This window comes from Podarcis tiliguerta (genome assembly GCF_965153285.1).
Source record: "Podarcis tiliguerta genome assembly, chromosome: 2".
NCBI classification, from domain to species: Eukaryota; Metazoa; Chordata; class Lepidosauria; order Squamata; family Lacertidae; genus Podarcis; species Podarcis tiliguerta.
In genome coordinates this window covers 14061438-14075276 of record NC_139535.1, presented here as the reverse complement: position 1 = coordinate 14075276, position 13839 = coordinate 14061438, and the positions used below count along the sequence as shown (strand labels likewise).

The 13839-nt window shown below is 50.4% G+C and overlaps 2 protein-coding genes across 8 annotated transcripts in view; one reads left to right on the top strand and one right to left on the bottom strand.

The window, feature by feature from the left end:
• VWA7 (von Willebrand factor A domain containing 7) overlaps positions 1 to 3703 on the top strand; it is a 40186-nt gene extending 36483 nt beyond the window's left edge. For 6 of the 7 annotated variants that reach the window (XM_083424855.1, XM_083424856.1, XM_083424858.1 and 3 more), the window contains one exon: positions 747 to 3703. In XM_083424855.1, the coding sequence (XP_083280981.1) occupies positions 747 to 1172 (426 nt within the window). In that variant the 3' untranslated portion in view covers positions 1173 to 3703. The remainder of the gene's footprint in view (positions 1 to 746) is intronic. The other variant, XM_083424857.1, reaches the window with a different exon arrangement.
• Positions 3704 to 6012: 2309 nt separating this feature from the next.
• The window catches only part of SAPCD1 (suppressor APC domain containing 1), a gene marked incomplete at its 5' end in the record, with an annotated part of 29384 nt that continues 21557 nt past the window's right edge, over positions 6013 to 13839 (bottom strand). The window contains 3 exons of the mRNA XM_083426460.1: positions 6013 to 8028; positions 10507 to 10617; positions 13221 to 13322. Coding sequence (XP_083282586.1) covers positions 7906 to 8028; positions 10507 to 10617; positions 13221 to 13322 — 336 coding nt within the window. The 3' untranslated portion in view covers positions 6013 to 7905. The remainder of the gene's footprint in view (positions 8029 to 10506; positions 10618 to 13220; positions 13323 to 13839) is intronic.

Sequence of the window (13839 nt, the reverse complement as noted above, 5' to 3'; positions counted from 1 at the left end):
TGCCCGTGGGAGAATTCCTGGAGTTATTCTTTGTTTATATATTGGGCTGGGGAACCTGTGGTGTGTGTGTGTTCCCCGATGCTGGACTCGAAATCCCATCAGCCCCGGTCAGCATGGCCAGTGGATGATGGGAATTGTAGTCCGACAGATATTTGCACAGGTTCCATACACATGGTTTGCTTCAAAACCATCAGAAGGATGCAGGCTTGTCAAAGGGAGCAAGGAAGTACTCATGGGTCATAGCGTTGCAAGTTTGTGGAGGACAGTTGCTTCCAAACCCATGATCCTGTGTATGCGATAGAATCTTTAAGAGACAACCAATCAGACCGCTCTCTTTGTCAAAAATAGATTTTTAATAATAATAATAATAATAATCACAAAAAAGAAAACAAGCTAGCTCCATGTGGCAGCCTTTAAGATATTTGAAGATGGCTATCCAGTCTCCTCTTAGCTCAGCTAAACATATTCAGCTGCCTCAACTGTTCCTCATCAGGCTTAGTTACCAGCAGTGGCGTAGCGTGGGTTGTCAGCACCCGGGGCAAGGCAACTAATTTGCGCCCCCTAACCCGTGGATTTGCGCCCCCTAACCCGTGGATTTGCGCCCCCTAACCCTAACCCCCAGATGTTGCGCCCGGTGCGGCCGGCCCCCCCTGCACCCCCCACGCTACGCCACTGGTTACCAGACCCTCTATCCGACCACCTCGTTTCTGGATACGCTGTAACAGGAAGCTCCTCTTCGCCCGCAGGTGCAGAACCCAGTCTCCTCCCCAGCCTGCAACGTCACTTCCGTCGGCGGGTCCTGTGGCCCACCGCGGACCCCTTGCCACGACCAGCGTTGGACGGCCACCTTGCGGATCTGGGACGAAGCTGGCGTCCGCTCGGTGCATGTGGAAGGGGGCGCCGTGGTCGCTCACCACGCCGACGGGCTGGCGGAGTCCGTCGCTTACACCGCGGACTGTTGCTCGCAGCAAGCCAGGCTGGTGGTCACCAACCTTCTTGGGCAGAAGTATCGGTGCCAAGTGGCGTCGGCGCCCCCTGCTCTTACTGTGAAGCCAAGAGCGTCCCCTCCTGAGGTTCTTAGGAAGCCTGTGGCGGCAGCAGGGGCTGCTGCATCCTGGGGATGGGCATTAATGGTGTCCATGGCAATTGGATGGATGATGTGTGTGTCATAGGGGAAACTCCCGGCTGTAGGAAGGGACCTCTCTGACTGTAGAGGCTGTGGGGATATTGTGGCCTTTTGCCTTCCCGAGGAAGAGAATGAATGAGCTTGGAAGATGCCAAGCAGACGGGCAGGTCCTGAATTCTGGGCCTTCAAAGCACAAGGCGGGTCCTGACTACTTACGTGTGTATTGCACTGTGGTTGATAGGTGGTAAAGCGCTCTGAGCCTCAGATCCCACCCTCTTTACCTGATCTGAGCTGCTCTTGAGCTTCGCGGCGGCAGAGTCTCTCTGAAGAGAACAATAGAAGAAGCTTCCGTATAACTGAGCCAGATCTTTGCGTCATGTAGCCCAGATTGAGCTGTCTGGTAGGGGTGCCTGCTGGCTTTTCAGCCTTAACCACCTGAGATCCTTTTAATGGGCAGTGGCAGGGTTGAAACTGGGACTTGCGCATGCAGAACCACCGACCAGAGGGGCATGGCTGCTCCCTGGAGGGAGATGTGTGGGGCCCAAACCCACATCCTCGCTGCTATAAGTTCCATGCGCAGAAGGGCATTACTAGCCAGACTGAACAGGCCATCTTTTCCCCATCCCACATACTTTTTTCCTATCTGTGCCCCATTCCCCTTTTAATCATTTGTCTGCCTGCAGCCTCTACTTGTGTGTCACAGTTCTTACCCTTTCTGCTTCTGTGTATGTCTCCCCATATTATTTTGACCTGACCACCAGAAGCGTGCAAGGCTAACTGCTTCATTTTGGCCGGCTGGAAACAGGTCCCCAAGTCTCCTGTTACCCCTGAAATGGCCCCCAATCAGTTTATCCTACAGTTGTCGTCCTCTTCATTCCTTTGCCCCCAAAGTCCCCTCCATTCTTTTCACGCACCCTTTCTAAATTCCTTTCTTACTATGGCTGTATAAAACTTTTCAGAGTCCGTGCTCATTGCCTGGACACCCTCTGTATGCTGTTACCTTCTGATCAGCGATCGATTTCCATTCTCTTTTTGCGTACTCTTTTTGTGGCTCTACTGTTAGGCAGAGGGAGGCGGCTGCCTCAGGAAGCAGATGCCGAGGGTGTTAAAGCATTGGAGAAGAGAGCTGTGTGCATGCCCCACACAGACTGCCCTGCACCCCCTAAAACAAGCCTGCTCCTCTTAGGTGTGCAGTGGGAAAGTGCTGTCCCGTTGCCAGAGTTGAAACGAGGTCTGGCTAGATTCTGTGCATGAAATTGAGGGTTGCCTGCAGGGAATCATCTTTGCTTCAGACAGCAAACGACCTGGGCTGGCCCGGGAAATCTTCCTTCGCTCTTCCTTCCTCCTGTTCTTATGTCTGCCTTTCTTCCCACTCCTATTTCCCTGCCTCTCTGCCACTTCATCACTGGGTTAGTCTGTCGCAGGAAAAATACAGCGGAGCATCCTCTGACACCCTTTAAGAAGTCTAGCCGGGATCTAGTAGCTGTTGAACTGAGACCTCCACACCTTCTCCTTTTGTGTGAGTGGCCCAGCCGGCTTCCTGGAGAACCCTTTTATGGTTCCTCTTGTGAAAGAGTTGGGAGTTGGCAAGCCTTGCCAATCCATTTCCAGTTGCCTCTTCCTAGATTAACCTGTGCAGGGGATTCTGGCTGGAACAGAATTGGCCCCTTCCCCTGCTCAGGTGGGTCTGTCTTTCCTCCTCCTCCCATCTTGGGCCCTGCCATGGCCTCCCTCCCTCTCTGCAACCCCTGTTCCATCAGGCTACTGCTAGTTAGCTGCAGTGAGATCTGGGCCATTCAGTCTTAATATGACTGAGCTGGGAGAGGTGATGATCAAACTTTCCCCTGTGTTGTTTTCCTGGTCAAACTCAATATACCTGTCCCACTTTCCATATAGGAAGCAGCTTGGTGGAGTGGGGGGGAGATGGCAGATATTTCAGTTGAGGAAATAAATAGTGGCTTTCCTGCTGAAAGCACTAGCTCTTCCGCAGCCACTGTGGAGTAAAGAAAATGTTAGGAGAATTGACCACAGGTCTTCCACCAATTTGGCTTTAAGCGTGCCTTAAGATTTGAGATTATTCTCTGAGATCTGAGATTATTCTCTGCATGAAGCATTTCCCTTCTCCAGACTTTGTTTCAGTTAAACTTGAACTGTATATTTTTGCCTACTGAGTCTAAATCGTCCTCTCTATATTTTTATGCAATTTTTTTTTTAAAGTTCTGGATATTTTAGTTTTCGCCGTATGAGATTCATGTTGTTGTTGTTTTGTATATAGATAGATATTTGTTTAATGGATAAAAAGAAGCATTTGGAAATTTTTCGACTTTTGTGTCAACTGAAATGTAGAATGGTGGTGTCTTGCTTTTTTCCTCTTGAACTATTTCAATAATAAAATGTGCAATAGGTTTTGAGGATCCCTGCCCCCCCCCCCCGAAGGGGTGTGGAAGTGAGATTAGGGTGCAAAATTAAAATAACCCAGTGCATTCAAATATGTTTTAATCACGCATACATTTCAGTTCTTTTCTATACAAACGTTTGAATAAATAAAGTTTGGTTGGTTGTTGTTTTTTTAAAAAAGGGGTGAGAATTGGGGGGTGCGAAAGGGGAATAAGGGAATATAAATAACATTTGTGTCGTGTTATATTGTTCAAGCCAGCAGGGGGAGCCAGTGATTTGAGGTTTGGATCGCTGCTAGCATCTGTATGAGAAAGTGATTAAGATCATCAATGCTGGCTTTTAAACATACCTGTTTATAGTGGACAGGGCCTGGCAGCTTATGGAGAGTCAGGCACTGGAGGCCAGTGGTTCAGATCACTAGGAAAATCCTAAATACCCAGCTCTAAATGCCAGGTTTGAAAATGGGGTTGAAATCCACCCGAGGCTTACACTCTGGTTAGAAATTACACAGAAGCTGATCCATGCCGTACTTCTAAATTGTTGTCACCTGTGCCAGGAGTAAGCCCTGTCCCCAAATTTCAGTCACTTATCATTTACCATTTCTGTTCTGTAATGAAAAACACTTAGGACACCTATTGATTTTTGCTGTTGGGGTTTAACAAACAGTGTCCGTCGTATTTTTTTAAGGAAATCCCAAACCAGGCCAGCAAATAGGTGCCTTTCTCCTTATACACATGGCTTTGTTCCGAGACATTTTATCACCCTGAGACACATTTGAATAGGCTTGGGTGGGAAAAAACACCCCTGTATACTTCAGTTTCGTGGAAGTTGTTGAGGGTAGAAAACTATTGAGGGTAGAAAACGACCACGTGAAACTAGCAGTGCCCAATTTTTGCTTTCTCTGGATTAACAAAATCACCCAATACAGAACATGAGCCAAAGAGATCAAATGGGTACACAGAGACCTGAGGGATAGCTCGGTTGGTAGAACACAAGATCCTTAATCTCAGGGCTGTGGGTTCGAAAGATTCCTGAAGGAGTGTCTCCACCTCCATCGTTCTGCCCGGACACTGAGGTCCAGCACTGAGGGCCTTCTGGCAGTTCCCTCGCTGCAGGAAGCCAAGTTACAGGGAACCAGGCACAGGGCCTTCTCGGTAATGGCACCCGCCCTGTGGAACGCCCTCGCACCAGATGTCAATGAGAAAAATAACTACCAAACTTTTAGAAGACATCTGAAGGCAGCCCTGTTTAGGGAAGCTTTTAATGTTTAATAGGTTATTGTATTTTAGTGTTTTGTTTGAAGCTGTCCAGAGTGGCTGGGGAAACCCAGCCAGATGGGCGGGGTATAAATAATAAATTATTATTATTATTCCTGCACTGCCAGGGGTTGGACCAGACAATCCTTGTAGTCCGTTCCAGTTTTATGATTCTAGAGGACTGACCAGTTCTTGGCACCCTACAAATAAGTAGATTATGCATATACCTATGGGAAGGGTCCCTGGCAAATATCTATAGGCAAATCCTATGTAGGAGGTTGCTTCATATGTCCCTCCCTGCAATACAGGAATGTAGATGACTGCCTACAGCAAGTCAGGCCTATCGTCTAGCACAATCATGTTTGCCTTGACCGGTAGTGGATATTTAGGGAGTCAGGCATTGGTCTTTTCCATAGGAGCAAAGAAAGCTGCCGCAAACAGAGTTTGACCATTGGTCAGTACTGTCTGCACTGATTGGCAGCAGGTCTCCAACGTTCCTGGAACATTCCCAGCCGTACCTAGAGATGCCAGGGATTGAACTGGCGAACTTCTGGATGCAAGGAAGATGCTCCATCAACTGAGCTCCCATGCCCTAGCTGCTCCCATTACCTGCTAGCCTAACATCTTTTTAATGGAGGGCGTTAGGATGCCATGGCTTTGCTATGCCCTTCCGCTTTTCCGTCTTTCAAACGGGAACCAGAAGTAAAAGTAAAAGCTGTGTGCCACTCTGTTTCCACCCCACCCACCCCCGGCTTCATGGCTATGGATGTCCTGTCAACAAAGGCCATCAGAAAATAAGCTTAATAAGAAAGCGACTTCTTCAAAAACAAAACGGGAAGAGTTAACGGAATGGTGTTGAATTAGAGGAGGAGGAATAATAATAATGTTGGTGCTTTGGCTTAATCTTTGGACCACGGAAAGAGCACCCGAAGCTGCCACAGAAGACCTCTTCGTTTCGGTTCTCCCCACAATAGCAATGGCCTACCTCACCGAAGAAGGGAAATATAACCAGACTAAGAGTGCTATACACTGGTACCTTGGTTCTCAAACGCCTTCATACTCAAACAACTTGGAACCCAAACACCGCAAACCCGGAAGTAAGTATTTCGGTTTGCAAACCTTTCTCGGAAGCCAAACGTGCTCCGTTTTGAGCGTTACGCTTCCGTTTTGAGTGCCACACTTCCATTTTGAGTGTTATGCTGAGGTCTGTCTGTTTTTGCTATTTATTTTGCGTTTTTCTTTTTGTGGCTCTTTTGGTTTTGTTTTTGTGACTGTGTGGAACCCAGTTCAGCTACTGATTGACTGATTGTATGACTGCATTACATTGTTTATTGCTTTCATTTTATGGATCAATGGTCTCGTTAGATAGTAAAATTCATGTTGAATTGCTGTTTTAGGGGTTTTTAAAAGTCTGGAACGGATTAATTCATTTTGCATTACTTTCTATGGGAAAGCACGCCTTGGTTTTGGAACGCTTTGGTTTTGGAATGGACTCCCGGAACAGATTAAGTTTGAGAACCAAGGTACCCCTGTACCCAATTATCAAAAGGCAAGATCTATGTAATTTGGCAGCCAAGGAAAGAGTTACGGTCCTGTCTTTTGAAGGAAGATTTGAGTGGGAACATAAGAGGGACAATGTTCAGCAGCTCTAGGATATGGCACATAGCAAAAGTGCCCCAAAGGAAAGGGGCGTCTCATTCGTTTTCGTGAGCAGGGTTTCCTGTTGCTGAGGGGCCACGAAGAGGGCAGGGCCTGCTCTGTGCCTCCCGATTCTAGCCTGCCGCCTTCGGGTGCAACAGAGTGTCCTCTCTGGTCACCAGCGCTGAAAGAAGAGTCAGCTGCCAGTGTAGCCAGCACAGAATAGGGGAGGCGCCATCTTGTCCTTCACCTCAGACAGAAAAAAACGTCTTGGAACCAGACCAGAGCCCAGCCGTGTTTTCTGCATCACTGCCGAGTGTGAAATGTTGCGTCTTAACACAAAGTCCTAAACTCATGCTAAGAAAACAGGGTTCTAGGCTTCAAGTTGGAGCAAAACGTCTTGAGTTGTGCTGATGGAGCAAAAACCGGGGCTGGGTAGGTTCTAGGCTGTGGGGGGCCTTTGAGCAAGAAGAGTAAAAAGGTTTGGAGTTGCTATCCCGCTTTATCACTACCCAAAAGAGTCTCAAAGCGGCTCACATTCTCCTTTCCCTTCCTCCCCCACAACAAACACTCTGTGAGGTGAGTGAGGCTGAGAGACTTCAGAGAAGTGTGACTGGCCCAAGGTCACCCAGCAGCTGCATGTGGAGGAGCGGGGACGCGAACCCGGTTCCCCAGATTACGAGTCCACCGCTCTTAACCACTACACCACACTGGCTCCCACCCTCCATGGGTGGGGGTAGGTGGGTGGCCTCCCTCACCTAGTCCACCTCCTCAGTGTAGCAAGTCAAGGGGCCTTGTGGCACCCGGGAGCGGGGCCCTGCCCAATGTCTGACCCACCAACTTCTGAATGGCAGCCCTGGGCCAGGAAACGTTCTTTCCAGCCTCGCCCTCAATGTTCCTTCCCTCAGACAGGCCAATTTCCTTCCCACCTCCTCCTTTCCATGAATGTCAATAGCCCTTTGTTTCCAGCTTTTCATAGTAACAGCAATCCTCTGTCTCGAAACATCTCCCAAGCAAATGATGCAAACCGAGGGGATATGCACATATTACGGCTACCACCCCACATCCGCTAGCTCTCCACTGAACAGCAACGTAAAGAGGTTGACGTATGCAATTGGTCCATCTAACTCATTCCTGGCCTACACTGCCTGCTAGTGGATCTCCAGGGTTTCAGACAGGCAGGGAGGGGGCGACATTCACAGCCCTACTTGGCGACACCGGGGATCGAACCTGTGACCTTCTGCATGCCAAGCAGATGCTCTGTGACTGAGCTGCGGGCCCCTCAGGATTGGGCCGGATGACTAGAGGTCTAGCGTTCCTCTAGCGCCTCTTCCAGGAGCAGGCCGAAATGGCATAAAGGAGAAAACGTTTGCGACGCCCCCTTCACAAGAAAGGTCTGTCTGAAAGGTGGCCAGTCGAAGGAAGTGATGTCACGGGCACAGGAGGGACAAAGGGACATCGCCGTGCTGCCGAGTGTGGCCTTGGCTGTCAGATAAAGGTGGACTCCTTGTGGCTGGGCAGTCGGTAGCCGCGGGTCTCTTTCAGCTGCTTGCAAAGAGCTGCTTTCTCTTGTTCCAGCTGGGCAATGCGGTCGCTCTTCTCAGAGACTTCCTGTATATGATACGATATCTTTATTGTCATTGTCCAATGCAGAACAATGAAATTGAACAACAACAACAACAACAACAACAACAACAATTTATTTATATCCCGCCCTCCCCAGCCAAAGCCGGGCTCAGGGCGGCTAACAACAATAAAATAGTGCAACATTCTAAAAACATTTCATTATAAAAATTAATTAAAATCAAATTGATAGCAACCATAAGCTTAAGTTCTGTAAAGATTGCCAAAGGAGGGAGTCAGGCTGCACCTGGGCCAAAGGCCTGGTGGAACAGCTCTGTCTTGCAGGCCCTGTGGAAAGATGTCAAGTCCTGCAGGGCCCTAGTCTCTTGTGACAGAGCGTTCCACCAGACTGGAGCCGCAGCCGAAAATGCCCTGGCTCTAGTTGAGGCCAGCCTAACCTCTCTGTGGCCTGGGACCTTCAGGATGTTTTTATTTGAAGACTGTAAGTTCCTCTGTGGGACATACCAGGAGAGACGATCCCGTAGGTACGAGGGTCCTAAGCTGTATAGGGCTTTAAAGGTTAAAACCAGCACCTTAAACCTGATCCTGTACTCCACCGGGAGCCAGTGCAGCTGGTATAGCTGGTAAATCTACATAAGACATTCAAAAACCCCTAAAAACTATGAAACCCCATTTTAAAATATAATACAGTGGTGCCCCGCAAGACGAATGCCTCGCAAGACGGAAAACCCGCAAGACGAAAGGGTTTTCCGTCTGCAGAGGAGCTTCGCAAGACGAATTTCCCTATGGGCTTGCTTTGCAAGACGAAAAATGAAGAAAAAATCTGAATTTTCCCCCCGCTCCAAAACCCCTTATTTTGAATCGCTAAGCTGCTAAAAGCATTTTAGCAGCAAAACCGCTAATCTCCCAAGTGTTAAAAAGCCGTTTTTAGCCCTTTTTTAGCCAATAGCGCTAATAGCGCTACTCCGTCAATGGGCTTGCTTCGCAAGACGAAAAAACCGCAAGACGAAAAGACCCGCGGAACGGATTCTTTTCGTCTTGTGAGGCACCACTGTATACTCCTCTAGAGACTCCTTATACTGCGTTTAAAACCAGAATTGCATTTGGGTAGAAACTGTTTCTCAGATGGCTAGTCCTAGTCTTTATGACCCTGTAGCTTCTTCAAGAAGGTAGAAGCTGAAAGAGATCATTTCCAGGGTGCGCACTATCCTGCACTATCTCTGCCGCTCTCTTATGGCACCTGAGAGCATAGATTTGATCCAAGGTGGGAAGAGTGCACCCAATTATTCTCTCTGCAGTCTTTACAACCCTGGACAGCATTGTTTTTCCCCTGGCCGTGCAGCTCCCAAACCACACGCACAGACCATAAGCTAATACACTCTCCACAGTACAAAGGTAAAATGCCATCAACAGGTCCTTTGAGACATTGTTTTTCCGGAGGATTCTCAGAAAATATAACCTCTGCTGTGCTCACTTCATCGGGTCTTTGCTGTTTTCTCCCCAGGTTAGGTCATCTGTCAACTTCATTCCCAGAAATCGAAACACCGATAGCGTTTGTTAGGCAGACAAGCAGCGTTATCAAGAACAGAACCGCTATGTTGTTGCACTGGACTTCATGAATGAGAGGGGAATACATGGACTCAGTTTTGGGGGATCAAGGTGGACACCTTTTAATGTGTCCAAAATCTGTGTCTCAGGAGGTTGCCTTGGTCTGCCTCCTAAAAGGGCGAGTCCTGAGGCAGCCACTGGCTTTCACTATTGCTTGACTTGTTGGCATCCGTCTGTCTCGAGAGACAATGGAGTGCGCCCCTGGGGGGTGAAGTCAACCGGCTGCATTAGCAGCACCGAAGTAACCTCTCTAGGGTGCAAGCCTGGGCCGTGTGCATGGGGGTCCTGGGCTGCCCAGATGACAAGACCCCCATCTTGGCCTCGCTGATGGGGTCCAAAGGAAAGCAGAGCAATACAGTTGGCACCAGCTGGGCTGCAGGAGTTGCCGGAAGGAGGTGTACAAGGCGCCATCTAACCACCTTAGGGATTCCGCTCTGGATTTGTTTAGGATTTACTCCTTAGCCAGGCAAACTCGCCCTCCAGATGGTTTGGAACTACAACTCCCATCACCCTAGCTCACAGGACCGGTGGTCAGGGATGATGGGAGTTGTAGTCCCAAAACATCTGGAGGGCCGAGTTTGCCTATGCCTGTCCTTAGCCCTTTCTTGTCCCAAAGATGTCCCACAAAGTAGCGGGCACAGATTGTTCCTTGGAGTTTACTCACAAATGTGTATTTTCTCACAAATGCGTATAACTGCAAGGCAGAGGAGGTTTAAGACCAGAGTTCTCCTTCTCCTAGATGGGCTCCCTTCCCAAGTTGATGAGCCCCATCTACCCCTCATTTCCCTCTACAACATGTGCAGAAACTGCCGCCTTGACCACCCTGTGGGTGTCGTCCCACTCAGTTCCACCACTCTGTCTTTGTGTATCTTGGCTTTTTGTGGATTTGCCCCTTACCTTGATCAGCAGGTGGTTCTGTTCCTTGAGGACTGTGACAGCTTGCTGCTGAAACTCCTTCTTTCCTGGTGGATAAAGGGGCCCCCCAAAACCAGGAGGTGGGACTTCAGGCTAGAGGAGAGGGAAAACCTGCGTAACTATCTGAGTGCAACTTCCTTCCATACCATACCACCCAATTTTTTAATCCAGCACTCCTGTGTTGCAAAGGGGCCTCTCAATATCCAAGAAGCAGACAAGATAGACTTGGCAAGAGGCGAGAGTTGGGGCCTGCTCAGGTATGGCGAGGGCATGGTAAGAGCAAAGGGACACAGGAACAGCAGCCCAAAAAGCGGAATATAAACACCGTCAATTAATAAATGGTGCATACATACAAGATCCTTACTTGCACAGAGCTGAAACTGCGCAATTGTGTCCTCTCAAAACTTAGACGCGAGTGCCAACAACCAGCTGATTGTCGAGGCTTTTGCAGTGCTGTGCACAGAAGCCCTGAGGATCAGCTGACTGTCAGAACTAAAAACAGGTCACCTGATGTCATCTGCATGATGGCAAATGACCCCGCCCACCTACCTGTAAGGTGGAATACCGTATTTTTCGCCCCATAGGACGCACTTTTCCCCCTCCAAAAATGAAGGGGAAATGTGCGTGCGTCCTATGGGGCGAATGCAGGCTTTCGCTGAAGCCGGGAGAGCGAGAGGCATCGGTGCGCACCGACCCCTCTCGCTCTCCAGGCTTCAGGAAGCTATCCGCAAGCCTTGCAAGCCCTGTGGGAGTTCCCACGGGCTCACAAGGCTTGCGGGCAGCAGCTTGCCGCCCGAAGCACGGGGAGCCCTCCGGAGGACTCCCCGTGCTTCGGGCGCGTGTCCGCAAGCCTTGCGCGCCCGACGGGAGGTCCCGCCGAGCGCGCGAGGCTTGGGGCGGCAGCCTCCCGCCCGAAGCACGGGGAGCCCTCCGGAGGACTCCCCGTGCTTCGGGCGCGTGTCCGCAAGCCTTGCGCGCCCGACGGGAGGTCCCGCCGAGCGCGCGAGGCTTGGGGCGGCAGCCTCCCGCCCGAAGCACGGGGAGCCCTCCGGAGGACTCCCCGTGCTTCGGGCGCGTGTCCGCAAGCCTTGCGCGCCCGACGGGAGGTCCCGCCGAGCGCGCGAGGCTTGGGGCGGCAGCCTGCCTCCCGAAGCACGGGGAGCCCTCCGGAGGACTCCCCGTGCTTCGGGCGTGTGTCCGCAAGGCTTGGGGCGGCAGCCGCAGCTGAGGGGGTGAAATAAATTTTTTTTATTCATTTCCCCCCCAAAAAAACGAGGTGCGTCCTATAGTCCGGTGCGCCCTATAGGACGAAAAATACGGTAGGTAAGGATTCAGCCCGACAGCCAGATCCAATTCTCCACCCATTTGGAGTCACCATTTGAGTTCATTTCCCCCAAGCAAGGAAGCCTGACCCTCTCCGCTTGGAGGAGACCCTGGTGTCAACTCTGGCAGAGCCTGCACCTATGAGACACTGACTCAAACAGAAAGGACCAGGTGTGCAGCCTCGGAGTCATTTTGGACTCACAGCTGTCCATGGAGGCGCAGGTCAATTCTGTGTCCAGGGCAGCTGTTTATCAGCTCCATCTGGTACGCAGGCTGAGACCCTACCTGCCCACAGACTGTCTCACCAGAGTGGTGCATGCTCTGGTTATCTCCTGCTTGGACTACTGCAATGCACTCTATGTGGGGCTACCTTTGAAGGTGACCCGGAAACTACAACTAATCCAGAATGTGGCAGCTAGACTGGTGACTGGGAGCAGCTGCTGAGACCACATAACACTGGTCCTGAAAGGCCTACATTGGCTCCCAGTACGTTTCCGAGCACAATTCAAAGTGTTGGTGCTTACCTTTAAAGCCCTAAACGGCCTCGGCCCAGTATACCTGAAGGAGCGTCTCCACCCCCATCGTTCAGCCCGGACACTGAGGTCCAGCGCCGAGGGCCTACTGGTGGTTCCCTCATTGCAAGAAGCGAGGTTACAGGGAACCAGACAGAGGGCCTTCTCAGTGGTGGCACCTGCCCTGTGGAACGCCCTCCCACCAGATGTCAAGGAAATAAACAACTATCTGACTTTTAGAAGACATCTGAAGGCAGCCGTGTTTAGGGAAGTTTTTAATGGCGGATCTTTTCTTGTGTTTTGAATATTCTGCTGGGAGCTGTCCAGAGTGGCTGGGGCGGCCTGGCCAGATGGGCGGGGTAGAAATGAAACGAAACGAAACGAAATGGGAGTGCTTGTTCTCTGATCACAGGCGGACGCTGTGCAGATGTGTTTAGAGGCATGTGCCCTGAACAAGCAAGGTAAAAAAGGAGTCAAAGGTGTCTCCAGGTGTGCCATCCATCCGAAACAGTCTTATTTCAACATGGACCACGTCCTTATTTTAGTGCACATTTTGCTGACCAAGGGAGACAACCCCTCCTCCCAGTGCTTAACATTTGGATACAGCCTTCTGGGAAGCTACCGAATGCAAAGCCCATGGAAATGAGAAGGACATGTATTCAACCAGTTCCTGCTCACTTCTGTAGAGCCTCTTCAGGTGAACTTGCACCTGACAGGTGAGATCTCTCTGTTTCGCCTTCCACCCCCTTGTACTGGAAACGTGAACGATCCTCCCTCCCAAGGCAGTCACTTTTTCAGCATCCCCCCCAGGGCAGAACTGCCCCACCCCAGGCCCTCCCCTCCCCCTCCGCCCCCACTGACCTTTCCAGGAGAGGCCAGCAGGTTTTTCAAGCACAGGTTCACCTCCTGGATCTTGGCCAGCAGCAGGCAGCTCTGGTTGGAGTAAGGGTCTGGGAAATAGCTCTGCGGTTGTGCAAGAACAACAGTGAGCAGGGAAAAGCAAAACAAAACTCAGTATAGAAATTGTATCCCGAAGATTGCAATTCAAAGAGTTGTTGCTTTTCAAAAAAAAGGTAAATAGAAAAAAGGTATGAGGATGTTTGCAATTAATATACGACCTTTTAGCCCATGTGTGAAAATGTGTATGTGGATGCGGGTGGCGCTGTGGGTTAAACCACAGAGCCTAGGGCTTGCCGATCAGAAAGTCGGCAGTTCAAATCCCTGTGACGGGGTGAGCTCCCGTTGCTCGGTCCCTGCTCCTGCCAACCTAGCAGTTCGAAAGCACGTCAAAGTGCAAGTAGATAAATAGGTACCGCTCCGGCGGGAAGGTAAACAGCGTTTCCGTGCGCTGCTCTGGTTCGCCAGAAGCGGCTTAGTCATGCTGGCACATGACCCGGAAGCTGTACACTGGCTCCCTCGGCCAATAAAGCAAGATGAGCGCCGCAACCCCAGAGTCAGCCATGACTGGACCTCATGGTCA